At 34.4% G+C, this 27,851-nt stretch overlaps 1 protein-coding gene across 2 annotated transcripts in view; it reads left to right on the top strand.

Annotated features, from left to right (window-relative positions):
* The window catches only part of Nmnat (nicotinamide mononucleotide adenylyltransferase), a 209,340-nt gene that overhangs the window by 70,872 nt on the left and 110,617 nt on the right, over nt 1-27,851 (top strand). For both annotated transcript variants that reach the window (XM_090393336.1, XM_090393335.1), the window contains exons 5-6: nt 2,521-2,622; nt 17,019-17,077. In XM_090393336.1, coding sequence (XP_090249462.1) covers nt 2,521-2,622; nt 17,019-17,077 — 161 coding nt within the window. The remainder of the gene's footprint in view (nt 1-2,520; nt 2,623-17,018; nt 17,078-27,851) is intronic.

Raw genomic sequence — 27,851 nt, 5'->3', positions numbered from 1 at the left:
CCTACTGATTTGAGTAGCAGTGATGGATACTTTGTTTTCTAGATATTCATCTAGAAATTGACTTGAGGTGTGGAGGCATTTACAATTTTGTATATTTCCCCTTTCCTAATAATAACCTTCAATATATTGTGAATCTGAATAATTCAAATATGTTAAGAAGTGTGGCTCTATATCCAAGTCTTTCTCTGTGGTGTGTTGTAAATAGAGAAGTGATATCAAAGCTAGTCATAATGCCTGTCCTTTTAAAGGTAAGATATTTTTAGTTTTGAAGTAAATAGGATTTCTAATGGAGGGGTTACCTGTGGGGAGAAAGTAATTTTGCTTAATGTTTGGAAAGTTTCAAATTGAACTTTTACTATAACTTAGTTATAAAATATGGGTTTTATTATTAGTCATAATTACAAACTAGAAAATGCACTGATTGGTTTCATACACTTATCTAGTGGCTTCTTCAGGGTAGTAGATAAAGGATATTAAAATTCATATAAACCATTACAATCAGAACAAGGTGTTGGCATGCATCAGCTCTATATCGTGTCTCCTTTTTTTGCCTATCAGCTAATTTTTGAAGCCCACAGACCATCAGTCTATTCTCGTAGGGAGTATTCCATGGACCTACCACAATCTTTGTCACTTGGCTCTGGATCCTCCACCACATCCACTTATGGTTCCATGACATTTTAAAACCACATATCCACATATTGGGCATTTAAGGTTCTGTTTGTCTGTATTTACCTGTTAGCATCTGCCTTGAAGAACATAAACCCTACACTGTAATTAAGTACTGGCAGACCATATACTGAATACTCTGTCATGCAGAATTAAAATGAAGAATACTACAGCGTTTGAATAGAAGTCAGAAGTCTAAGAGACTATTCTTAGAATTAGCATTGGCTAAAAAGTATGGCTTCATTAATTTGAGAAAGATTTGGGAAACTGTTGTTTTAAGACCATATTTAGACTACCTTAACTTCCTTTTTCTGGCCCTGCAGAGCACCACAATAGAATGCTCAACATTAGCTTTTTTTTTTTTAAGTTGTTTTGCAACTATCTAGTTATGCTCTGTAACAAATGTGTTTGTGCTATTTGAAGATGGTTTGAAATCAGCAAAATATTAACAACAGTAAATAATACATTTATTTTGTTCCTCTGAGTTTCTTTCTAAATCACTATGAATAATCACCAGCACCTAAGCCTTTCATAACTAAGATGAAAAGCCAAACGGCTATTTTTTCTGGCGAGGTTGATAAGTAAAGGGGATAAAAATCCCTTATTGTTTTTCAGCCAGTATGCAAAACTAAGTTCAAAAACTACGATCTAAACGTTTCATGCCGACGAACTGTCGGCGGATCCAAGCGTAAGTGACCATTTGGTAGTGCCACACCAAGGCAACTTGATGCAAAGGTGGAGCAAGCTCCCTCATTATCCTTGATATTTTCTCATAATGTAAAAACACACAGCTTATCCTAGGAGTTGTAGAACTGCTTTACATTATGAGGAGAAGTCACTACCCAGACTGGTTTCAACCTTTTTTGAGGTCTCATCAGTGAGTAGCTAGACCTAGATAATATCAAAGTTTAAGTGAAAAGAACTTGCATACCTTCGCTATACGACAAAAAAGGTTGAAACCGGTCTGGGTAGTGACCTCTCCTCATAATGTAAAGCAGTTCTACAACTCCTAGGAGCTGTGTGTTTTTACATTATGAGAAAATATCAAGGATAGCGAGGGATCTTGCTCCACCTTTGCATCGAGTTGCCTTGGCGTGGTCACTTACGCTTGACCACACACTTACAGTTCGTAAGTGTGTGGTCACTTACGAACTGTCGGCATGAAACGTTTAGATCGTAGTTTTCGATCTTAGTTTCGCATACTGGCTGAAAAACAATAAGGGATTTTTATCCCTTTTACTTACCTAAGCCTTTCATTATGTTTTAAAAGTTTCCTTGGTATTGTATTATGTTATATCACCTGTTATGAATAAGTAGTTCCTTGATTATATTATGTGTGTGAAGAGTTCTGGTAATAGCCATTTTGAATCTTTTGAATCATATTCAATTTTCATTGGAATCCAGGCAGAAATTAGAAATACTTGAAATTTCCACATGTGCTTAATATGTGGAGACCGACAAATTTCCCATTGAAAATAGTAGTCATTGCATTTTATTTTTAAAAATAAGTATGCCTTTAAGTGATGTCTCTTTCTCTTAAACTGTTGGCTTTTATTTACTAAAAAAAATACTGCTGTCTTTGGTTTTAACATACTATTTTACTACTCCTAATTAATGCACTTGTAAAAGTAATAGTCAACTCTCACCTATAGTAGACCACAGAAAAGTTTGTTATAGTGAATTTCTTTTAGTAGCAGTGCATATATGGGGCATGTACTTGTAAGGAATTTTCAGTAGTTTGTGTGGTATTTGCTATAGTGATAATTGGCTGTAACTGTTTTACTATTTTTGCAAAAACTAAAGTATTCCATGGTTTATTGTAAAAGTTGAAATGATACTTTTATTTTTCAGGTGGAAGAAATAGTTAGCACATATGGATTAGTGGTTGTCACAAGAGAGGGCACTAATCCTTTGCGTTTTATTTATGAATCAGATATTTTGACCAAATATCAGGTTTGTAGTTTTTACTATTTCATAGTTACTTTTAGTTTGAATAATCCATTTACATTTTACTTTCATCCAGAAGGACAGGGGAAAGATTTCATTTTTTCATCTCACATTAAAAAATGTTATTATCCATGCCTACAGTGGGATTTGAATTGCAGTCTGTTGGAGAGCAGATAAATTATTCACTTTGCCAATCAGACTAGCATTTAGGATCTCTGTTGATATGTGTTAAATTATTTCAGCATTGTATGTCTAAAGTATATAAAGCCCAAAACAGGTTAGAGTTTAATAAAATGTGTTATGATTTTTAATGTGTTGGATTTTTACCAAAGTACTGATAAAATACTTTTATAAAAATTTGGTAGTTCTTAAAACAAGATAAATGGATAGTTCTTTGAGAAATGAGTAATAATAAAGTCATTGTAATTGAATTGTTTAACTAGTCCTTGGTTCAAGACTGAAGCAAGATTTTTTAAATTTCATTTTTATTGGCAAAACAATTTAAAATAACACACCGCACGTGCTCCTTGTTTATGCAACATATGCATTCATGGGATCTTCGAGTAAATGAAAATCGTGTAAATGGAACATGTATTTTCCCCATTCAAAATGTATGTAAAGTAGGGGAATGTGTCTGCCATTGCTTAACATAACTTTTGATCTATTTAATTATTACACAAATTATCGTTAAGTAAAAATTTTTCATGTTAGTCAGCTGTTCTTTATGATATCACATCTGTCTTTTGTTGTAATGTTATGGACTTTTTGGTTTATGGACTACTGCCTGCAACATAATCACTTGCTGCATACTTAGAGACTATTATTAATTCATTAATTTCATTCTATGTTAGCAAAAATTTATTGCAGTATTATCAGTTTAGTTAAATACTGATACCCAAAATTCTTACCATGTTACAATCAGCACAGCATGATATTATACTGATTTATTAAAATTCGCTATTTATATTATTCACTATATATTACACACACAATTTCTTTTAGTACTAAAAGTATAATGTGGACACATAATTATACTGACATTATCAAAACCTGAAGGAATTTATCTGTTTACCTGTTTTAAAAGAAAAACGTTTTCTTAAGTTGTGACCATCACTTGAGGGGAAGGTTGAAAAGTACTGAGATGAAGTAGCGGGGTGTGGAGGAACCTTTTGAATCCAATAAGCACGGAAGAAAATGAGAACTTACATAATGACATACAAAATGTTGCTGCATTTTTACATTCATTATTGAATGTAAAAATGAATATCCTTATTCATTATTGAATATCCTTGAAAATAATTGGCTGTATGCAGTTATTCCTGGAAATTTTGCTAGAAAGCAGCAGTTCATTACTGCTCATTTGCATATATATTTCTCTCATTTATAGGAATTTCTTGCAACACACATTTGACTTTGCAGCAATTTTATAACTTTGCATATTTATAAATTTCAACAGCAGGAAAGGAATGATATCATTCTCATGTGACTCCAGAAAACATTGAAGCATCATCATCATCAAATTCCTGCCATGTACCCTCAAGGGGTGTACAGGATATGACAGTACTACATGAAAAAATTACATCATTACTAACTTCCTATCTACAATTTTCCTCCAAATCAGTCTGTTACTTGTCAAGACTCCAACATTATCAGATCTTATATTTCTATCGTCTAAGGTATTTTGTACCGTATCAATCCACCTATATCTTGGTCTTCCTCTGGGTCGTTTTCCTGCCAACCTGGCAGAGAACACTTGTTTTGCTAATCTTTCCTCTCCCATTCTATTTAAGTGACTATACCACCTGAGATTAACTCTGCTAACGCATTCCTGGATGCCGACAATGTCAAGTTCTTTCCTAATATCCTCATTTTTAATATGATATTGCCATTGATGCCATCTGTTCACACCTCTAATCTTTCTCGGGACTCTCATATCTGCGGTCTCTAGTCTTTGGTCAAGTGTTTTACTTCTGACCCAGCTCTCAGATCCATAAGTTAAAACTGGTTTGAACACTGTCCTGTATACAGCTAATTTAGTGTTCCGACTAATTTCTCTCTTATTCCATATGAATTTATTCAATTGACTTCCCACCATACCAGCTTTGCTGATTCTGTTGTCTATTTCTATATTTAATTTACCATCTTCAGTAAAAATCGTGCCTAAGTAGCTGAAATGTTTTACTTGTTCCACAGGTTCTCCATTCACAACACAGTTGACATTTTTAATGATTCTGCCTATTTTCATTGTCTTTGTCTTTTTATTGCTGACCTTCATACCATATCTATTACAACAGCTATTCAATTTAGTCAGAGAATCTTGCAGACTTGTAGCGGATTTATTTAGAAGTATAACATCATCTGCATAAAGCAAAGAGCTGACATTAACATCTCCAATTTTGATATCAGGTTTAATACCATTTTCCTTCATAATGTGATCCATATAGATAATGAATAACAGAGGGGATAATGTACATGAATAACAGAGGGGATAATGTACATCCTTGTCTCACACCAGATTTAACATTAAACCATCTTCCTTCCTGTACTTCCTTCAATTCTAAATGCTGACTTACAACTCAAATAAAGACTAAGTATTGCTTGATATAATGCCCCATTGACACCATATAACTGCAGCGTATTGAATAGCTTCTCTCTTGGCACCTTGTCATATGCCTTTTCCAAATCGACAAAACTTAAATACAGATCTTTGTTATATTCCAATGCTTTCTCGACTATTTGTCGTAAAGTGAAGATCTGATCCTGACAGCCTCTATTTGGCCTGAATCCAGCTTGTTCTTCACCAAGCTTTTCTTCCACAATTCTTCTCAACCGTTTCTCAAGTATACTTGCATATATCTTGCCAGGAACACTCAGTAGGGAAATACCTCTGTAATTCACATTCAGTTTTATTTCCCTTTTTATATATGGGTACTATGAGAGCTCTACTCCAATCATCGGGAATTCGTCCCTCTGTCCAGGCTTTCTGAACTATGCAGTGCAGCCACTGTAAGACTTTTATACCACCATACTTCAGCATTTCTGGTCGAATATCATCTACTCCTGCTGCCTTTCCACATTTCAAGCTTTTGATGGCTTTTTCTACTTCAAGTATGGATATGTATTCCTGGCTGCATGCCTGGTCAGTGTTTTTTTTATCACTGTGCTGTCATCACTGCTTGTTTCATTTAGCAGTTTTTCAAAGTAATTGTTCCATACTTCAAGGATATCTTTTTCTCCTGTTTTCATGTCACCTTTATCATCTCTAACTCCTTTTTCAGCACTCTTTCCTCCATTCCTAAGCTTCTTCAACAACCTCCAGAATATTTTGCCACCTTCTTGATATTTATTTTCTATATTCTTGCCAAAGTCCTCCCATGACTTTTGTTTAGCTACTTTTACACAGTGTTTAGCATTTTTGCATTTGTCTCTATATTCTCTAAGAGCACAAGCTGACTTATTTGACAGGAACTTTTGGTATGCTTTTTTTTTCCTTCACTGCCTCTTTAACTTCCTGTGTCCACCAGGGAGTTCTGATTTTTTTTTTTCCTTGCACACAACCTCCCCACATGCCTCTCTGGCAGAATCAATCAATGTTTTCTTCAGAGTTTGCCACTGAATCTCCAAGGTTTGATTCCTGTTCTCAAACTCTTTCATTTTCTTTTCAATAATCTTTCTGTATTTTAGTCTACAGTTCACATCTGAGAGCTGCTCAACTTTTATTCACTTTAAATCTTTCTTACATGTTATTCTTTTCAATATGAAATTCAATTTTATCCTGCTCAAGACTAAATAGTGATCACTTCCAATTTCAAATCCTCTGTACACTCTGGTGTCCTGCACCAGGGAGAAAACATCACTATCAACAATAACATAGTCAATGAGACTTTTCTTATTCTTTGCCTCTTCTCTCCATGTGAATTTGTGCACATTTTTATGTTGGAACATGGTGTTAGTAATAACCAGTCCATGTCCTGAGCAGAAATCCAACAGATATTTGCCATTATTATTAGCTTTGCTCTTTTCTCCAATTTTTCCCAAAATATTTTTGTATGTCTCACAATCACTTCCTACTCTGCTATTTAGATCCTCAACAAGGACCAACTTTTCCTTTTTCATTGTGTCAGTTGCTTTTTCTAAAGCATCAAAAAATTCCTCCACTTCTACCTTAGTAGAACCTTCTGTGGGACCATAGGCACAAATAAGTCTCATTGTCCGGTTTCCCATAAACACTGTTTCAAACCTGCATAGTCCAGTAAAGTCAATAAGAAAAGCAGCTTGTGAACTTGAAATGTTTTGTCATTTAGTTTAAACGAATGTTTAAATTTTATTCGAATGTGTTTCCCTTTCGTTGCTGCAGAAACTTGCAATACCTTGAAGGTGAAGCTTATTTCATTTGGAGCAGACAATGAACAAGCAGTATATGATTTTGGGCAACAAGACATCTTCACCAGTTTCATGGGAAAGGTTGTTATGGATGGAAAGGGACTGAATGGGCATCTCTGTGAACTTGTGATTTAGTCACTTTTTTCAACAAAACTATGAATTGTGTGCAGAATGTCTCTGTGCACGCGTGCACACATACACAAACTCACTCACTCTTTCTCTCCGTGTGTCATATTGGATTTTCTCTGCATTGCCTTTGGTATATCTTACACATTACCATGTTGATCACATTTGGGGATATTTTGGGAAAACACTTAATTCCAACTTGAAACTGTGACTTTTATGTTCATGAAATAACTGTTTCTGAAGAAACCTGTTAATCTCAAGGAACCAAGAACCATGACTAATTGTGCTCTTAGCTCACAAGATGATGCATGTCACGCGATTTATTAGACTATATATCTTGTAAAATATCACAATTAATGATGTATCATGTTTGTTTTACAAAATTTTGCCTTGAAGGAAAAATATAAGGAATTGTCATTATGTGAAAAGTACTAAAATTTCATGTATGAAATTAATTTTTTATTTATGAAACTTTGTGTTAATCAAATGCTCATTGCATGAAGTATGACATCATCGAATCCTGATGTTAATGCATTTCCAAATATGGAAATATTGAGTGCTGTGCATGCATATTACACAGAGTCCAGGGCATATGTAAGCTCTCGCTTCTAAAAGGAGAGTGTTTTAGTGTCTTCAGCCATCTCTTCCCTGGGTCCACCACCATGTGAAAGCCAACTGTCAGTCATCGGAAAGAGAGGTGTCTTTTTTTTTTTTTTTTCTCAGTCCATTTCCTTCCTTGGGTCCAATGCCATGTGAAGTTTTACTGTCCGTTGCCGAAGCATATCGCGTCAGGAAGTCTGTACAAGTTGCCATTCACAGAAAGCATTCATTGAATGGCTGAGGCTGCCACATTACTAAGTACCAGAATCTGAAAGTAAAGGGATATTGATGACAGAAGACAAAGAAAAACAGCAGGAAAGAAGAGAACAGGCATACAGCTAAAAGGAACTTCAACTTGTAGACAGAGGAGCCAAGTAAGGGCTGTAGTGAATGAAAGAAATATATGAAGTTTAACCAGTTGTAAGTACATAGAAAGATATGTAAGTATTTCTAGACGATTTACAATATATGTCTTTGTTCTGCAGTCAATTGTGTTAGTGTAAATATTTTTGATGTAAGTTCAGTAGGTAATTAATTTAAGAGTCGGTGTACTGCTGTGTGTAGTAAACATAAGTTATTGTTAATCAAGCATATGCTTAGCAAGTTCAATGTTTAATAGATAAGGACCAATAGGAATACAAGACATTGTTTGGAATATAAGATAGAATAGTAGGAGATCTAAACCTAAAACAGAGTTACTTATAATTATCTAAGACTTGAAGTTTCACTATATTCAACTTATATGTAAAAATGAACAGTGTATATAGATTTCTTAGTTTGATTAAATTAGTTTGTCTATACACTAATTTGAAAAGTATGAACCTGCATATATCTGACTAATAAGGGGGAAGTATTAAGATGTGCTAATTGATAAGTTAAAGCCACGACTGATAAAAAAAAATAATGGTCAGAAGTTAATGGGGAATAATATCTACTTTCTCTTTGTTAACATTTCTTAAAAACTCACACTCAATTACTAGTTTAACCGACTCAATTGTAAAACAAATAAATTCTTTAAACTATAGTGTGAGTGAAAGTAAGAAAGTCAGAGCATAAAGTAAGAGTTAAATATAATTAAAGGGTGCAGATAAGACAGATTAAGACAAAGTACATATTAGCACCATGTTTGTCCTCCAGAGTAGAGTTTCAAAACTATGTAAAAAATAAATCAAATGATAATAAAATTATAAAAAAATTCTTAGCCTGCTCACAGTACTGATGTACTATAGGTTTATGACCTTTTATGGATTTGGAGACATAAAAATGTGACTTTTTTTTTTTTCAGATATTCAGCTTTTCTTGCATAAACACATCTATAGCTGCTTCAGCCTCCAGAAAGCTTAGCTTTTTTTTTTCTTTTTTACATGTTACTTCACTAAACAACTGCTTACTCTATGCAAATTCAAAATCTATTAGAATACTGATCTGACAGAGCATGCTAAAAATCTGTGTGTTAGATTTTTTTGTTCAGAACAGTTTAACAGCCTCTTTAACAAGCTTAATCTGTTTTCTATTGCATAAATGGAATATCCTCCATCTTAATCAAGCACACTGACTGAACTGGCATCCATAATTTCTACCAAAAACCTACAAAAACGTCAGCCATATACACACATGATTCAACTCAACCATCATCAAAACGGATATTTAACCGCATTCCTCAACTGTTTTTTATGGTTTTTTTGGTCTTGTTCAACAAGGTCCCTGCTGTTTTTGTCACCAAATCAGGGCAGAAAGTGAAAAAAAAAAAAAAATCTGTTATCTGGAGAAAACTCAGCATCAGCAGAATTCAGGATAGGCACTTTCAGTGTAATAAGTAGCAATATTCTTAGAAACAAAGAAGACCAAAAACAGGTTAGATTCTTCTAAATAACAATGTGATATTCAAGCAGTAATGATTAAGGGAAGGAAGGAGTAGCTATAGTATTCAATACTAAGCACAAAGATAAAAGATAATCTTGAATGGCAGGCAGTGTTAAGTAGTATGGTGTGGGCATATCAGATTGGGAATTGGTTAGTGAGACTTATTTATGCCTGTAGTCCATCAGAAAGGTCTAAGACTTTGAGGAATATTTTTTGAATCCAGGAAGGCAGCTGACACAGAGAAAAAGGAACAGTTGGCATTTTTGAAGATATGAACAATAGAGGAGGAAGTGAATTCCAAACATACAGAAATGTTTCAGGAAAATTTTTGGAGAAAAGAGCAAAGCTAATAATAATGGTATCTGCATCTGCTGTATTCAGGACACAGACCTAGTCGTTTACCAAAATTATATTCTAACATAGAGATGTGTAGAAATTCACATGAGAAAAAGACACCAGAAATAAGGATGTATTGGTGATTCAAAATAGGAAGTGATCACCACTTAGTTATGAACAGGATAAAAATGAATTTCATATTAAAGAGAAAAATATCTAATAATAATGTACAAAAAGTTTTAAAGAAGCAAAGGCAAACAGCTTTCAGAGGTGAGCTGTAGATTCAAATGCAAATGTTGTTCAAGAAATGCCGAGTTCGAAAACAGGAACCAAACCTTGAAGACTTACTGACAGACTTGAAGAAAACATTGATTCAGCCAGAAAGGAATGTGGTGAAGTGTATGCTAGGATAGAAAAATTAAAACTTCATGGTATATTTAGAAAGATTGACAATCCTGGAAAAGAAGCTAGTATATTATGTTCGTAGCAAGTAAGTCGTCATGTGCACTGAGAGAATACAGAGAAAAATGTAAGAAAGCAAAGCTACAACAAAAGTCACAGGAAGACTTCATTAAGAAAATATAAGATAAATATCAGGAAAGTGGCAAAAATATTTTGAACACTTGTTTTGCTAATCTTTCTTCACCTATTCTGTTTAAGTGATCGAACCACCTGAGATTAGCTCTGCTAATAAATTTCTGGATGCTGACAATGTCAAGTTCTTTCCTAATATCCTCATTTTTAATATGATATTGCCATTGATGCCATCTGTTCACAGCCCTCATCTTTCTCAGGATGCTCATATCTGTGGTGTCTAGTCTTTGGTCAAGTGATTTATTTCTAACCAAACTCTCAGATCCATAAGTTAAAATTGGTTTGAACACTCTTGTATACAGCTAATTTAGTGTTTTGACTAATTTCTCGATTCCATATAAATTTATTCAGTTGACTTCCTACCATACCAGCTTTGTTGATTCTGTTGTCTATTTCCATATTTAATTTACCATCGTCACTAAAAATCATGCCAAAGGAGCTGAAATATTTTACTTGTTCTGTAGGTTCTCCATTCACAATGCAATTGATATTTTCAATGCTTCTGCCTATTTTCATTGTCTTGTTATTGCTGACCTTCATAGCATATCTATTACAACAGTTATTCAATTTAGTCAGGGAATCTTGTAGAGGATTTATTTAGAAGTATAACATCATCCACATAAATTAGAGCTGAGATTAACATCTCCAATTTTTATATTGGAGTTTAATATTGGGTTTAATAATCGGGTTTAATATTGCTTTCCTTCATATTGTGATCCATATAGATAATGAATAACAGATGGGATAATGTACATCCTTGTCTGACACCAGATTTAACATTAAACCATCTTCTACTTCCTTAAATTCTAACTGCTGACTTACAACTCAAAGAATAAGTATTGCTTGATATAATGCCCCATTGACACCATATAACTGTAGCATTTTGAATAGCTTCTCTCTCTCTCGGCACCTTGTCATATGCCTTTCCCAGATCTACAAAACTTAAATACAGATCTTTGTTGTATTCCCATGATTTCTCCACTATTTGTCATAAAGTGAAAATCTGATCCTGATAGCCTTTATTTGCCCTGAATCCTGCTTGTTCTTCACCAAGCTTCAACAAGATTTACATTTAAGTTTTGTAAATCTGAAAAATTTATATAACAAGATGCTTATAACATGAAAATCTGTTCAGACCTTTGCAGTATAATGTAGTGTATAACCATGATGTTATATCAGGCAGTTAGAATCTTTCAATTCTAACTGATAACTTAACTATGTTATATAACTTATAACATAGTCAACAGACTATGTTATAAGTTAGTAGTTAGAATTGAAAGAAATTCAGGGAGATGGTTTGTAAAAGCAATTGTGAGACAAGGGTTTATACTATCTTGACTGTTATTCATCATCTATACAGAACACATTATGAAGTAAAGTGGCATTAAACCGGATATCAACATTGGAGGTGTTAATCTTAGCTCTTTACTTTATGCAGATGATGATATATGTAACTATTCAGTAAAAGTCTGCAGATTCCTTAACTAAATTGAATAACTGCTGTGAAAATCTACAGGAATGTGGAAAACATTAGCTGCATCTATTTCATCATATTGTAACAATTGAATAGTGTTGTTTGCTTCATAGTTTTATTTTTTGCATGGGTATTTTCAGAGGAACAAATTTTGTACTAGATACCAAAGATTTAATAATTCCATATTTTTGAGAAGGGTGGTGTGCTAAAGGATTCTTCTTCTCTTAAGTATTCTGCAATTGAGCAGGTTCTTCTCTTAGTGGCAAAAACTTTCCTTCTACTCTCTTCTGTTCTGAGCCTTCTCTTTCAAGGTTGTGTACCTGTTTCCATTTACCATGTCATCTAGTATTTTCCTTACTCTTCCTCTGGGTCTTTTTCCATCTATTTTTCCTTCGATGGCATCTCTAATGATCCAATTTCCTCTCAGAATATGTCTGATCTAGTTTCCCTTTCTTCTTTTTATCCTCTTTAACAGACTTCTTTTTTCTTCTACTCTTTTTAAGACCTCTTCATTAGTTATTTTATCTGTCCACTTGATTTTTTCCATCCTCTCCAAATCCACATCTCAAATCTTTCCAAAATTTTAGTTTCTTCTCTCTTCAATGTCCAAGTTTCAGCTGCATAGAGTGCAACACTCTACATATAACATTTTATTAGTCTTTTCTTTCGGTTTCTGTCCATTTTACTTCTGAATAAATTCCATTTTCTATTAAATGCATCTCCTCCCATTGCTATTCTTGTTTTTATGTCACTTTTACATCTTCCATCACTGCTAATCACACTTCCTAGATATTTAAATGTCTTTACTTGATTTAATTTTTCCCCATTTATTCTGATATCCATATTTGCCTCTTTCCTTGCTATTTTCATTACCTTTGTTTTTCTTATGTTAATTTTCATTCCATAATTGATACAAGATTCCAGTAATCTGTTCAACAGATGTTGTACAGATGACAAGGCATTTTGATAATAATGCCTTGTCATCTGCATATCTTATTGCAAATATCTGTCTACCTCCAATCTTTATTCCTTCTGAATTCTAAAGTGCTTCTTTTAACATTGCTTCGGAATACGTGTTAAACAAAGTTGGTGACAGAGAACAGCCTTGTCTTACTCCTCGTCCAATGATATCTGTTCTGTTGTACCATATATGCCATGGCAGTTTGTCCCATATGTAGTGAAATATTTAGCCTTCTGTCTTTCCAATCTTTTCCATTACTTCCACCATTTTATCCCATTTTACAAAGTCAAAAGCTTTTTTCAAAATGTATATAGCAGATATTAACTTGTTTATTCACTTCCAGACGTCTTTCACTTATTATTTTTAACATCCAATCGCATTTCTTGTTTCCCTACCCTTCCTGAAACCAAATTGATCTTCTCCAAGAAATTTTTCCGCACCTTAGATGCAATTCTCCATGTTAGGATTCTCATAAATATTTTTGATGTATGGGAAATGAGGCTTATTATTCTAAAATCCTTGCAGTTCACTGCATTACTTTTCTTTGGTATAGGTATAAATATTAAGGTCATAAAATCTTTTAGTATTTCTCCTTTGTTATAAATTAAATTTATTATTTTGGTTATTTCTTCAGTTCCCTTCTGAAGTTGTTTCAGGAATTGGGCAGGTATTTTATCTATTCTTTCTGCCTTTTCATATGTATATAGGCTGCTATATACATCACTTTTCAGCCTACCATCCTTCTTGAGAATATGAAGTTATTAAATCTTTGATATGTAGAGCTTAAAAAATTTGTTCCTCTAAAGAAACACTCATACAAGAAATAGAAACTATCACGCTAACATGAAATGGTTACAACCCAAGAATTACCTAGACACTGACAGTTTCTATTTTCTCCAAGCAAGAAATGTACAGAATTTCTATTCCTTACATAAAAGGCATTTTTTTAAAAAAGTGAAATTCAGTGTAGTATCCATAATTCTGAATATGACTGTCTTCATGAAATGCACATTTAGATGTCTCATAACAAGCAGATCCCAACTGATTCTAACGGAAATCTACATCTACTACCATTTACAAAATAAATTGTCAGGAAGGTTCTAATGCTTTGCTCAAGTTGAATGAATGTTCCTTTTTTTATTAACTGAATGCTTTGGGAAATGTGATACCTACCCATTTCTTTGTTTTCTGCATTTATAATATGCAAATTCAGAAAGCAGAAAGATTCCTCTTCTCATTCTCTCCAAACCAAAACATATGCCACCAAATTATGAGCTCATAGTTGAAATTAGGCATGCACTCTGCAGAATCCTACCAACTTATAGAGAAGGAAACAATTCATAAATGTCAGGTTAGCTTACAGGAGAACATGACCCCAAAACATTACCAAGAGAAGCAATGTGTGATCCAACCCCTTCATCTATTTATCTCTCTGCCGATACTACAAAGCAAAAGGCACTAGTGTATCTCTTTTTACTCCAAAGGGATTTTTTCTTTTTCCTTTCAATTAATGTACAGGCTACCTTAACCCAAGCTCTCCTTTTGTCAGCTCCACATGAACTACCTAATGTCAGGGAGAAAAACACTGCCTTCTCTCTTTCTTTCCTTCTTTATCAATAGTTATATCTGACCTATTAGGCTTTGCACAATAAGGCATTAGTGTTGGATCGTACTTCCTTGTTTTTGATCCGCCATCTTGTTTTAACTCTGTTCTTAAACAAGTAATAAGTTGCTGGTTGATTACTAATTTAAATATAGAGAAATTTATATTTTTAGACTGCACCACTCTATATCTAGTTAGTCTAATGAAATGTAGTGAAACCAAGCATCAACTAATTTTATATCAATATTATTTCTTACGTAGACCGAGTTTATCTCTTATTTTTGAAGCTCCTGCTCTGATAATTTTATGAACGGTGCAGTAAAAGAGATTCAGGCAAACAATTTTAAAATCATCAAAACAAAACATTTAATTCAGCGTTATATATTATACATATAAATTCAATTCTGAGAACAAGATAATATAAATGTCTTAGCTTAACTGGTCATAACATCTTACAGATTCAGTCTATGGGCATTCTGCTATCAGATTTATAACTTTCACAATATTAAAATAACTTTTAATAGAGTTCAATATCACAAAATCTCTTAGTAACAAATTTTACTATTATCACACAGTCAATAAAGTCTCAATACATTAATGGTGATAACAACTGCTTCATGAGTATACACTTTCATACTTCATACTCAGGCTGATTTCAGCAAAAAACGTTATAGATAATGTGGGGAATAAGAGGAGGAATTACACATGTATCTCTGCACTGAAGTAATATAAAATTGGGCAGTTCTTACTGGATAAATCCTTTGCTCATGGTATTCACTGAGGCACACTTAAACTTTAGTTAACTATCACACTGGAGCTACACATTTCAAAAGTAATCTTCTTTAAAATAACTTGATCATTAATCTCTACGCATCACAAATGTAGACATACTTTCACTAGAAAACTTACTTGTTCCTCATTTACTACTTTGCAATAAAATCAGCTTTTCACTAATCTTCCTTGAAAGCTCTCGAATTCGTCATAACTTTAGAATTCCTTATCAATATTCTGAGTTGCCAATTTACATCCCGATCCTTTGTAATCGGAGCCTGTGTAGCTCAGTGGATGTGGCGTTTGCACACCACCGCGCTAAGCCGCACGAAGGAAGTCTTGGTTTCGAGTCTAGTCAGCGACTAGAGGAAATTTTTCTAATCCTTTTTTCGACCGGTTCCCGAGTTAGTCGATCTCTGGCATGGGCAAGCAGGTTTTTCCTCCCGGAAACTCGGGTTTTTCGTCCTGTAAACTCAAGAAAATCGACCTTAGAACCCACATTATTTCAGACATTAAATATATTGTGTTAGGGTTAGAGACCACGAGATGGCGGCACATTTGAGCCGTCTCTCTTCACTGCGTACCGCTTAATTAGTGATAGCCTTGGGCCATCTGTCTCTGATTGGGTACCAGTGGAGATTGAACTGCCCACTCAGTCTCCAAAAGTTAGATAGGGCTAAATGGCCTCGCCTACTCCCATATATACGGGAATAAAAAGGCGTTAGCTGATTTTTTTTTTTTTTTTTTTTTTTTTCCCTTTGTAATCTAATTACAGCACTTAATTCCTATTACTACAGCCTCTTTCTTTACTCCGTGCTGCTAAATAGCTATCTCCTCATCTCTGCTTAATCTAATTACAACACTTAATTCCCATTACTACAGCCTCTTACTTTACTCCGTGCTGCCATGAGTGCTTCCTGCCTCTCCGCACTGTCCTGAGTGCTTCCCTCCCCTCTTTCTTCACCGCACTATCGTGAATGCTTCTGGTCTACTGATCTCCTGTATACTCTCGCTTTTCGCTTATATACCTTCACTTTCTTTCCCGCCAAAACTTGTTCTCGCAGTGTAGCTCATATCAATTCCATCTCCCTTTGAATACCGTAGCTCACGCGCTACCACACGCTAGCTATTTCTAGCCCATCTCCATAGTAACAAACAAAATAAAAACAGAAATATTGCATAACATTATATCTTTACATACAGTAATGAAAATTAATAAAAAAAAAAATATTATAGTTACTTAAATTTACCTTCACCTTCATTCACAATAACAAAAAAAAAAAAAAAACGTATATTACAGTTCACATAAGGCTCATAAAGTTACATACATACAATTTCTTATAATATTATTGAAGGAATAAAGTAATAAAATGAATGGCATTTACTACAGAGTCCTTTCATTATTATGACATATCCTAAAATTATATAATTAATTAATAACTGACAAAACACAGAGCAATTATGAGTAATACAGTTTAAGCAAACAATATTTACAAGTCTTGCTTATGTTATGGAAGATCATGTTGGATTCTGAAAGAAATACCGATAACTTTAATTTCTCTTCATTCAGAATCCAACATTAGCCACTGCTAACTTTTAAATAATTAGTAAATTTATGGAAATTTTCTTCACATTAAAATGATTTTTCTTCATTTTCTTCACTAATGATTTTCCCCCCCTCTGTTATATAGAATAATATTCACATTGTAACAGAGTGGATTACAAATGAAGTCAGTTCTACACGTATCAGGTAAGTTTTAATTTTTCAAATGATGAATGACAGTTTGGAATAAATGATAATCTTAAACTTGCTTCTGAGGCTTTTCTGTATATGGAGGACACTTTGTTGACCAATATTTTATTGAGTTTAAGTATTTATTAGTTTTGCATACTTTACTTCATAAGGAGAGCAAAATGAAAATACAATGACTGAGTTAAAGAACAAGCAAATTAATGAAAACAGTAACATAGAATATCTGAAAAAAAAAAAAAAAAAAGGACTGAAGAATGAGTTTGTGCAATTTGTTGTATCATGATGGATAGCAATGTGATAGAAAAGCATCAGATCTGCATGTATCAGGTTTTTTTGATGAAAAATGACCAAACCTAATGTAGGATCATACCTATAGTTTCTTGTTGCATTGCTGTAGTTTTTTGAACATTTCCAGTAACTTTTTGAATGTTCTGATAAAGACATTGTAGTCAGTATAGGCCATTTTTGTATGCTGACATATTGATGTTTTGTCTGTTTCATGTGCTGCTATTCTTAACTTGTTTTTTTCTTTTCTCCACATCCTCTACATGCATCTCTCTCCTGACCTTCCCCATCTGTTCCACATAGCAAATTCCACATCAAGTATCCCAAGTGTTTGAGTGGAATTTATATTAAAAGAGGAGCAATATCCCTTCCTTTTATATATGGTTTTGTTATTTGGAGACTTGATCTTGTTTATTTGGGAGAAAGCAGCTTTTATCCTTGCTAACCTATCCATGACAAACCATATATAAAAGGAAGGGATTTGAACACTCTTTCTACATGTTTGTCTAGGGGATGCTCCTTTAGAATGCAGAATCATTTTTATCATCATCATCAAATTCCTGACATGTATCCTCATGAGGTATACAACATATTATGATTGTACTATATGAAAAACTTACATCATTACTAACTTCCTGTTTACAATTTTCCTCCAAATCAATCTGTTATCTGTCAAGACTCCAACATTATCAAGATCTTATATTTCTGTCTTCTAAGGCACTTTTTTCTGTATCAATACACCTATGTCTTGATCTTCCTCTGGGTCTTTTTCCTATCCACTTAGTAGAGAACACTTCTTATGCTAATCTTTGCTCTCCCATTCTGTTTAAGTGATGACCATACTACGTGAGATTAGGTCTGCTAACACATTCCTGGATGTTAAATGTCAAGTTCTTTCTTAATATCCTCATTTTTAATATGATATTGCCATTGATGCCATCTGTTCACACCTTCTTAATCTTTCTCAGGACCCTCATATCTGTGGTCTCTAGTCTTTGGTCAAGTGATTTATTTCTAACCCAACTCTCAGATCCATAAATTAAAATTGGTTTGAACACTGTCTTGTATACAGCTAATTTAGTGTTTTGACTAATTTCCCTCTTATTCGTTATAAATTTCTTCAGTTGATTTCCTACCATACCAACTTTGTTGATTCTGTTGTCTATTTCCATATTTAATTTACCATCTTCACTAAAAATCGTGCCTGTAAAAAAAAAAAAAGTAGCTGAAATATTTTACTTGTTCTATAGGTTTCCATTCACAACACAGTTGACATTTTCAATGATTCTGCCTATTTTCATTGTCTTGTTATTGCTTCATACCATTTATTACAACAGTTATTCTTAATCAGGGAATCGTGCAGACTTGTACTGCATTTATTTAAAAGTATAAAGTAAAGAACTGATATTATTGGATATATCTCCAATTTTGATATCAGGTTTAATATTGCTTTCCTTCATATTGTGATCCATATAGATAATAAGAGGGGATAATGTACATCCTTGTCTGACACCAGATTTAACATCAAACCAGTTCTAACTGCTGATTTACAACTCAAATAAAGACTAAATATTGCTTGATATAATGCACCATTGACAACATATAACTGTATGCGATACATTATATTGGATTTTTTATTGGACCATGATTTTGATAAACATATATACAAAATTGATTTTTAGGTCGTTACTGCATTCTTTTGTTTTAGCATTTAATGTTAGTATAACCTTTCTCGTCTTGAAGAAGCCAGACAGACCTGGCTGGCGAAATTTGTCGACGATTATGTATATATGTTTATCATAATCATGGTCCAATAAAAATTCCAATATAATGTATCATATTTAGTAAAAAAGGACCTAATATTAACTATCAAAATGAACATATAACTGTAGCGTTGTGAATAGCTTTTCTCTTGGCACATTGTCATATACCTTCTGCAGGTCTATAAAACTTAAATACAGATCTTTGTTATATTCCCACGATTTTACATCTGTTTGTTGTAAAGCGAAACTCTGATGCTGACAGCCTCTATTTGGTCTGAATCCAGCTTGTTTTTCACCAAGCTTCCCTTCCACAATCATTCTCAACCATTTCTGAAGTATACTTGCATAAATTTTACCAGGAACACTCAATTGGGAAATACCTCTGTAATTCTCACATTCAGTTTTATTTCCCTTTTTATATATGGATACTATTGAGAGCTCTACTCCAATCATCTGGCATTTGTCCTTCTGTCCAGGTTTTCTGAACTATGCAATGCAGCCACTGTAAGACTTTTATACGTCCATACTTAGCATTTCTGGTCGAATATCATCAATTTCTGCTGCCCTTTCCTCATTTCAGGTTTCTGGTGGCTTTTTCTACTTCAAGTATGGATATGCATTCTTGATTGCATTGCCTGTTGAGTGTTTTTTACCACTGTGCTGCCACTGCTTGTTTCATTTAGCAGTTTTTTGAAATAATTACTTCAAGGATATCTTTTTCTCCAGTTTTCATGTAATCTTTATCATCTCTAATTCCTTTTACAGTGCTCTTTGCTTTCAAGTCTCCAGAATATGTTGTCACCTTCCTGATATTTATTTTCTATTTTCTTACCAAAGTCTTCCTATGACTTTTGTTTAGCTAGTTTTACACAGTACTTCTCAATCAATCTCACGGACAGTTTTGTGTTTTCTTTAATGAAATTGCACACTTTTTGGATGTTAACTTAACTCAGTCTAGTTTTTGGATGGGCCGGCTTTTTTATCCTCATATCTTATCACCGTATCTTCAAATGCTTTTTGAAGCATTTGATGCGTTTTGGTATAACTTTTACCAAGTTTAACACCAAAGTCAATCATTTTCCAACCATTCGTCAAAGCACACTATAACTCGGTTTCTAATGAAACATGTCATAAACAGTTGACACAACACTAATGAAAGTTGCTGCTTTCGACAACAACAAAAAAAAATACAACAGGTGGCGCCACTGGTTTCTTCTATTTTCGAAAAGCTCGGTTTCTTTTTGGACGGAGGGTGTATTAGCATCAATACATTAGGTTGATGAGTTGGGCTGAAAAGATATTGACAGTGCATGGGAAATAAGACAATATAAATAAAGCAGTATCTGACACGAGCAATGCATAACTGCATTCCAAAAGTTGTTATTATAATAGTGTCTGCATGAAGTCAGAAGTCTCATCACGGCAGACCCTACATTCACCCACTAACCATTATTCACACAATACATGTCAAACCACCTTTTTTAGACCTTTGTAATCATTCACTCCAAATGGGAAGATGAAACCCCAGTAATACAGGAGAAGTTCTGCACATGTGTGATTGGCAATATTTTTTGTATTTTTGAAGCAGTATTGCTTAAATAGCAGAATTAAGACTCGAAGATCAAATCCTCCATGCTTTTTTGAAGTTGAAGAAATTCCTTTTTAACTTATTGATATCGGCTGGACCAAAAAAATTGCACAGGCTTACTGTATAATTGCTTTTCTTCGGCTTCTGTGAGGTCTGTAATATTTTTTATGTACAACTGAGCAGAGAAGATTATGGTTTTGAGTACTATGGCTTTAGAAGAAAAGGAAAATGGCCCTATTTTCCAGTCTTCTAAGGTTTCAATGTTCTTGTATATAAGTTCTTGAAGTGGTAATAATGGGTAAGTGAAGAAGGGAATTCCAAGTATAATAAGGGGGTTCTCTCTCTATCTCTCTTAGGGTTAGTCCAAAAGGAATGCCTCCAAGATCCTACTTTCCTAAAACTTTTAATTTTGTCTTGTCTGCATTACTTCAACCTAGGTATCACTTCTGGGTCTGGCTCCCACTGATGAGACCTCAATAAAGGTCGAAACCAGTCTGGTAGTGACTCTTTAATGCATAGCATTATACATGTCCTTAAGATATGTGCTTTGCATTATGGGATACCAGGCATGTGATGTGAAGTTACTTCACATGCAAACTGTTTGCTTACACTTGGATAAAGGATTAAACCAAGAATATAATTTCTTGGCATCTTTAATTTACAGAAAGCAGATCTTGATATAGTTACTTATTTTTCTTAAACCACTTAAACAGTATAAAGTAAATGTTAAACAATAGAGATTTGATAGTTTCATATTCTATGATTGTGTGTTGAAATGAATGTGCAGAAATTTTAAGGTCTATTAACTCTAGGAAAAGCCTTTGATCCTTTGTTCAAGTAAAAGATTAAAATTCAAGACATAATATGTAACTAACACTTAGCATTTATTATAATTTATTTGAATATAATATTTTATTAAATAATACATTTGTAGATATTTGTATGAAGAATGCATTATTTATATAAAGTACAACAATCCTTCGATTAATGCATCTGATTAGTGCGTTTTCAATTAGTGCACAAATTTTTTTCTTGTATACCCAAATGCAATTAATGTGCCTCTAAAATTCAATTAGTGCGACTATATAACATCTTAAAAATAATTGTTACAGATTTTAAAAATTTTTTATCTATACGTTTTTTTCATGGCGAACTATTTTAAAAAATCATTCACCAGGATGAAGTAATTTAGTTACCAATTTAAAACATTTTACGAAGTTATTTCTTAATGGCATACAGTACTACATTATTTCCATGTACACTATGTTCCAAATTTACCTGTGAAATTTATGTCATTCGCTGATCATATCTCGTACCTCCTTTGCAATTGTTTTTCTTACTTTTTTTATTTTAAAGTATTTTCCTAACCTTCAATCATGAGCAAAAGAATTAGCGTTCAAAACAGTGGAAGTGTGAAAATGATTTGAAAAGTAATCTCATTGGAAGAAAAACTTTGAAATAATAAAGAAAAATGAACAAGGCGAGTCCAGAGCAAATATAAGACAAGAACACAAAAATGGGTGAATCAACTATAAGAGCAATTTTAAGCAAAGCTGATGAATACAAAGAGAAAGGTAAGGCTGCTTCAAGTTCATCATGCATGCACCACTCGAAATCAAAGTATTATAATGATTGAATTAGAAAGACTTCTTTCTACATGGATTGAAGATTGTAACCAAAAATGGATCCCACTAAGCACTGTGACCTTATTAAATCAAAAGCATTAAGTCTCTTTGCAAGAAAGAAAGGGCTATCAATGATAGAAAAGAAGAATTCCACACTATTGCTGGGTGGTTTAAACATTTCGAAAAGAGAATTAGCCTACATAATGTTCGAATCACAGGCGAAGCTGCAAGTTCAGGTAAGGAGATGGCTGCAAATTATTCAGAGATTTTAAAGAAAATTGTGGAAGAAGAGGGGGGGGGATGCTATTATGACCAACCAATATTTAATGTTAACGAAACTGGTCTTTTTTGGAAGCAAATGCCTTCCAAGACTTTCCTGTCCAAATCCGAGAAATCTCAGCCTGGTTATGAAGTTGCAAAGGATAGAGAGACTCTTCTTTTAGGTACTGTTGTGTCCTATTTCTTTAAATTAAATTTTATAGTTTCTCAATGTTACATGTAAAGCCTTTCCTATGTGTGTCACGTGGTACCTCTGAAACACAAAGGGATAGCCTCAGTGTCAAGCCAAAACCAATGTGGCAGAGCCTTCGTAATCTACCTCTCTTGAAGTTTTAAGAAATTTATATTTTTATGCTGCGCCATTTAGAACTCTTAGATTAAAATAAATTATGTTAATCAAGAAGTGAATAAGATGTACTGAAATAACACTAGATTTGCAATCGTTACCTTAATTGTACTCTGGAAATTTCTGCTCAGATTCTTAACAATTTTACAAGTGGTGCTTTACTATATTTAAACATTGCTTAAATATAGCAAGTTTTATTAAACACTAAATATATACAGCTTTTAGAAACATGTTGCATTTATTGACTTTGAAAACGTATTTGACAAAGTTAAAAGAAACATATTTAACATATTAAAAGAAAGACAAATGCCAAATAATATCCTAAAAGCTATCACAAGTATATATGAAAATAATCAAATACAAATAAGATTAAATTATTATTATTATTATTGATTAAATTATTATTAATATTCATCTAGGAATATTATTATATTCCTCGATGAGTCTGGCAACTCCAAGGAGTTGACAGACTCATCGAGGGAGGCCCTAACATCATGTCAAGAACAACCATTCAACATTGACACAATATCTATCATACCTTTCCTTGAACTCATTCACGATCGTAGCACTCACAACAGACTCTGGAAGGTTATTCCACTCATTCACCACTCTCCAAGTAAAAAAACCTAGCTCTAACTCCCTTGTCAACCACGCTCTAGCCCAGCTTCCATGCATGGCCCCTAGTCCTCCCACCACCAGTCATATTTTCAAAAATATCTTCTGGATCAATCTTAAAGATATTTTTGAAAATATGACTGGAATAATTGAGACATTCAAATTCAGTAATTTGAATGTCTCAATCATATCACCCCTCCTTCGCCTATCGTCCAATTTATGCAACCCACAAATTTTCGACCTATTCTCATAAGATTCATTCCACAGACCTTCTATCATCTTGGTCACTCACAACAGACTCTGGAAGGTTATTCCACTCATTCACCACTCTCCAAGTAAAAAAACCTAGCTCTAACTCCCTTGTCAACCACGCTCTAGCCCAGCTTCCTTGCATGGCCCCTAGTCCTCCCACCACCAGTCATATTTTCAAAAATATCTTCTGGATCAATCTTAAAGATATTTTTGAAAATATGACTGGAATAATTGAGACATTCAAATTCAGTAATTTGAATGTCTCAATCATATCACCCCTCCTTCGCCTATCGTCCAATTTCTGCAACCCACAAATTTTCGACCTATTCTCATAAGATTCATTCCACAGACCTATCATCTTGGTCACTCACAACAGACTCTGGAAGGTTATTCCACTCATTCACCACTCTCTAAGTAAAAAAACCTAGCTCTAACTCCCTTGTCAACCATGCTCTAGCCCAGCTTCCATGCATGGCCCCTAGTCCTCCCACCACCAGTCATATTTTCAAAAATATCTTCTGGATCAATCTTAAAGATATTTTTGAAAATATGACTGGAATAATTGAGACATTCAAATTCAGTAATTTGAATGTCTCAATCATATCACCCCTCCTTCGCCTATTGTCCAATTTCTGCAACCCACAAATTTTCGACCTATTCTCATAAGATTCATTCCACAGACCTTCTATCATCTTGGTCACTCGTCTCTGGATCCTCTCCACTTCCTTCCCATCACGAAGAAACCCTGGTGCCCATAACTGGGCACAGTAGGGCGATATACTGCTGCTATTCTTTTCGCCCCGAAGTGCATAACCTTACACTTTGCTACATTAAATTGACATCCATTTTTCCTAGCCCAGTCCTCCAAACTATCCAAATCATCCTATAAAATGTTGACATCCTGTGCACTCACAATTGCTCTACCCAACTTTGCATCATCAGCAAATAAGTGAACACTTCCTCTCAAGTCCTTTCCTATATCATTGATGAACAAATTGAAAAGCAGTGGTCCAAGAACAGAGCCCTGCAGCACACCACTAGTCACAAGCCGTCTTTTAGACTCCACTCCTGCACAAACCACTCTCTGGTATCTCTCCTTCAACCACCTTCCTATCCATCTCACCAACCCTATATCTATCCCCATCTGCTCCAGTTTATTGATTAGGGTTCCATGTGGTATCCTGTCAAAGGCCTTGGCAAGGTCCAGTAGTAAATAGGGGTAATGTAAACCCATTACCCCTATCCAGTTCAGCCGTCACTGTTATAAAACGTGAGCAAGTTACTGAGGCATGATCTATCCTTCACAAAACTATGTTGTCCCCCATACAATATCCCATTTTCATCTATCCAATCCTGTATTCTTTTCTTGACTAATTTCTCTAAGACCTTGACAATGATTCCTGATATGCTAATTGTTGGTAATTTAAAACAGCAGACTTGGAACCACCTTTATGCAGTGGAACTATTTTCCCCTCCTTCCACCCCCTCGCGACTAACCCGGACCCGAGACTCAAATTAAACAAAATGGTCAAGGGTACTGACAATTCTTTAGCTGCTTCTCGTACGACATGAGCTGGTATACCATCCAATCCCACAGATGTATTGACATTGAGGTTATGCAATAGACTACTCTCCTCCACTTCATTCACCACAATTCCCATATAATCTACTGGTTTATTCATTTCTGCAATGTCACCACCTGGATGATATAAACTTGCAAAGTGTTCACTCAGTAACTCAAGTATATCAACTGATTCAGTCACCTCCCTACCATCGGCATTCTTTAAAATCATTCTGCCATGCACATTTTTCCTTTTACTTGCTACATATCTAAAAAAACTGTTTAGGATTCTCTTTAGCCTGCATGGCCAATGTTCTTTTGTAATCCTTTTTTGCTTTTCTTACCACACTCATTACCCTTCTGGCCTGCGCTTTATTACCGTTCATGTGCCTGCCGGTCACCTTTCTCCTTAAATTCCCTCCATAGTTCATTCTTTTTTTTGCAGCTCAAGCTTAATGGTGTTACTCATCCATTTTACCCCTACTTTTATTATGATGGTACGACATGACAAAATTTCATGCCGGCTGGGGCATCGCCCGGTTAAACAAGGCCCCCGTTGTTTTCGCCAGGGGAACCAGGGCGAACAGCGAAAAGTCAGCTACTGGAACAAATCTGAAAACAAACCCCAACTCAACTTCACCAGAGTTAAAGATTGGTACTATCAACATAAGAAGCCTGAATGGCAAAGAAATGGAGCTAGCTGACGAATTAGATAAGTACCAGATCGACATAATAGGAGTGACTGAAACAAAAAAGACAAAAACTGGTGAGATCTTTCTGAGCAATAAATACAAAATGTTATATTCAGGCAATGACAATCAAGGAAAAGAAGGAGTAGCCATAGTATTCAACACAAAATACGAGGCTAATCTTCTTGAATGGCAGTCAGTCTCAAGTAGAGTAATGTGGGCAAATATGAGAATGGGGAACTGGACAATGAGACTTATTTGTGCCTATGGTCCCACAGAAGGCTCTACTAAGGTAGAAGTGGAGGAATTTTTTGAGGCTTTAGAAAAAGCAACTGACACAATGAAAAAGGAAAAGTTGGTCCTTTTGGGGGATCTAAATAGCAGAGTAGGAAATGATTGTGAGACATACAAAATTATTTTGGGAAAATTTGGAGAAAAGAGCAAAGCTAATAATAATGGCAAATATCTGTTGGATTTCTGCTCAGGACATGGACTGGTTATTACTAACACCATGTTCCAACATAAAAATATGCACAGATTCACATGGAGAGAAGAGGCAAGGAATAAGAAAAGTCTCATTGACTATGTTATTGTTGATAGTGATGTTTTCTCCCTAGTGCAGGACACTAGAGTGTACAGAGGATTTGAAATTGGAAGTGATCACTATTTAGTCTTGAAGAGGATAAAATTGAATTTCATATTGAAAAGAATATGTAAGAAAGTTTTAAAGTGAATAAAAGTTGAGCAGCTCTCAGATGTGAACTGTAGACTAAAATACACAAAGATTATTGAAGAAAAAAATGAAAGAGTTTGAGAACAGGATTCAAACCTTGGAGATTCAGTGGCAAACTCTGAAGGAAACATTGATTCTGCTAGAGAGGCATGTGGTGAGGATGTCTGCAAGGATAAAAAAAATCAGAACTCCTTGGTGGACACAGGAAGTTAAACAGGCAGTGAAGGAAAAGAAGAAAGCATATCAAAAGTTCCTGTCAAGTAAGTTAGCTTGTTCTCTTAGAGAATATAGAGACAAATGCAAAAATGCTAAACACTGTGTAAAACTAGCTAAACAAAAGTCATGGGAGGACTTTGGCAAGAATATAGAAAATAAATATCAAGAAGGTGGCAAAATATTCTGGAGGTTGTTGAAGAAGCTTAGGAATGGAGGAAAGAGTGCTGTAAAAGGAGTTAGAGATGATAAAGGTGACATGAAAATGGGAGAAAAAGATATCCTTGAAGTATGGAGTAATTACATTTTAAAAAACTGCTAAATGAAACAAGCAATGATGACAGCACAGTGGTAAAAAACACTGACCAGGCATGCAGTCAGGAATACATATTCATACTTGAAGTAGAAAAAGCCATCAAAGGGTTGAAATGTGGAAAGGCAGCAGGAGTAGATGATATTCGACCAGAAATGCTGAAGTATGGTGGTATAAGAGTCTTATAGTGGCTGCACTGCATAGTTCAGAAAGCCTGTACAGAGGGATGAATTCCCGATGATTGGAGTAGAGCTCTTATAGTACCCATATATAAAAAGGGAAATAAAACTGAATGTGAGATTTATAGAGGTATTTCCCTACTGAGTGTTCCTGGCAAGATCTATGCAAGTATACTTGAGAAACGGTTGAGAAGAATTGTGGAAGAAAAGCTTGGTGAAGAACAAGCTGGATTCAGGCCAAATAGAGGCTGTCAAAATCAGATTTTCACTTTACGACAAATTGTCGAGAAAGCATGGAAATATAACAGATCTGTATTTAAGTTTTGTCAA

Source organism: Typopeltis vanoorti, chromosome 5, assembly GCF_054136105.1.
Source record: "Typopeltis vanoorti isolate ZY-2024b chromosome 5, IOZ_Tvanoo_1.0, whole genome shotgun sequence".
NCBI classification, from domain to species: domain Eukaryota; kingdom Metazoa; phylum Arthropoda; class Arachnida; order Uropygi; family Thelyphonidae; genus Typopeltis; species Typopeltis vanoorti.
This window is presented reverse-complemented; position numbering and strand designations above follow the sequence as displayed.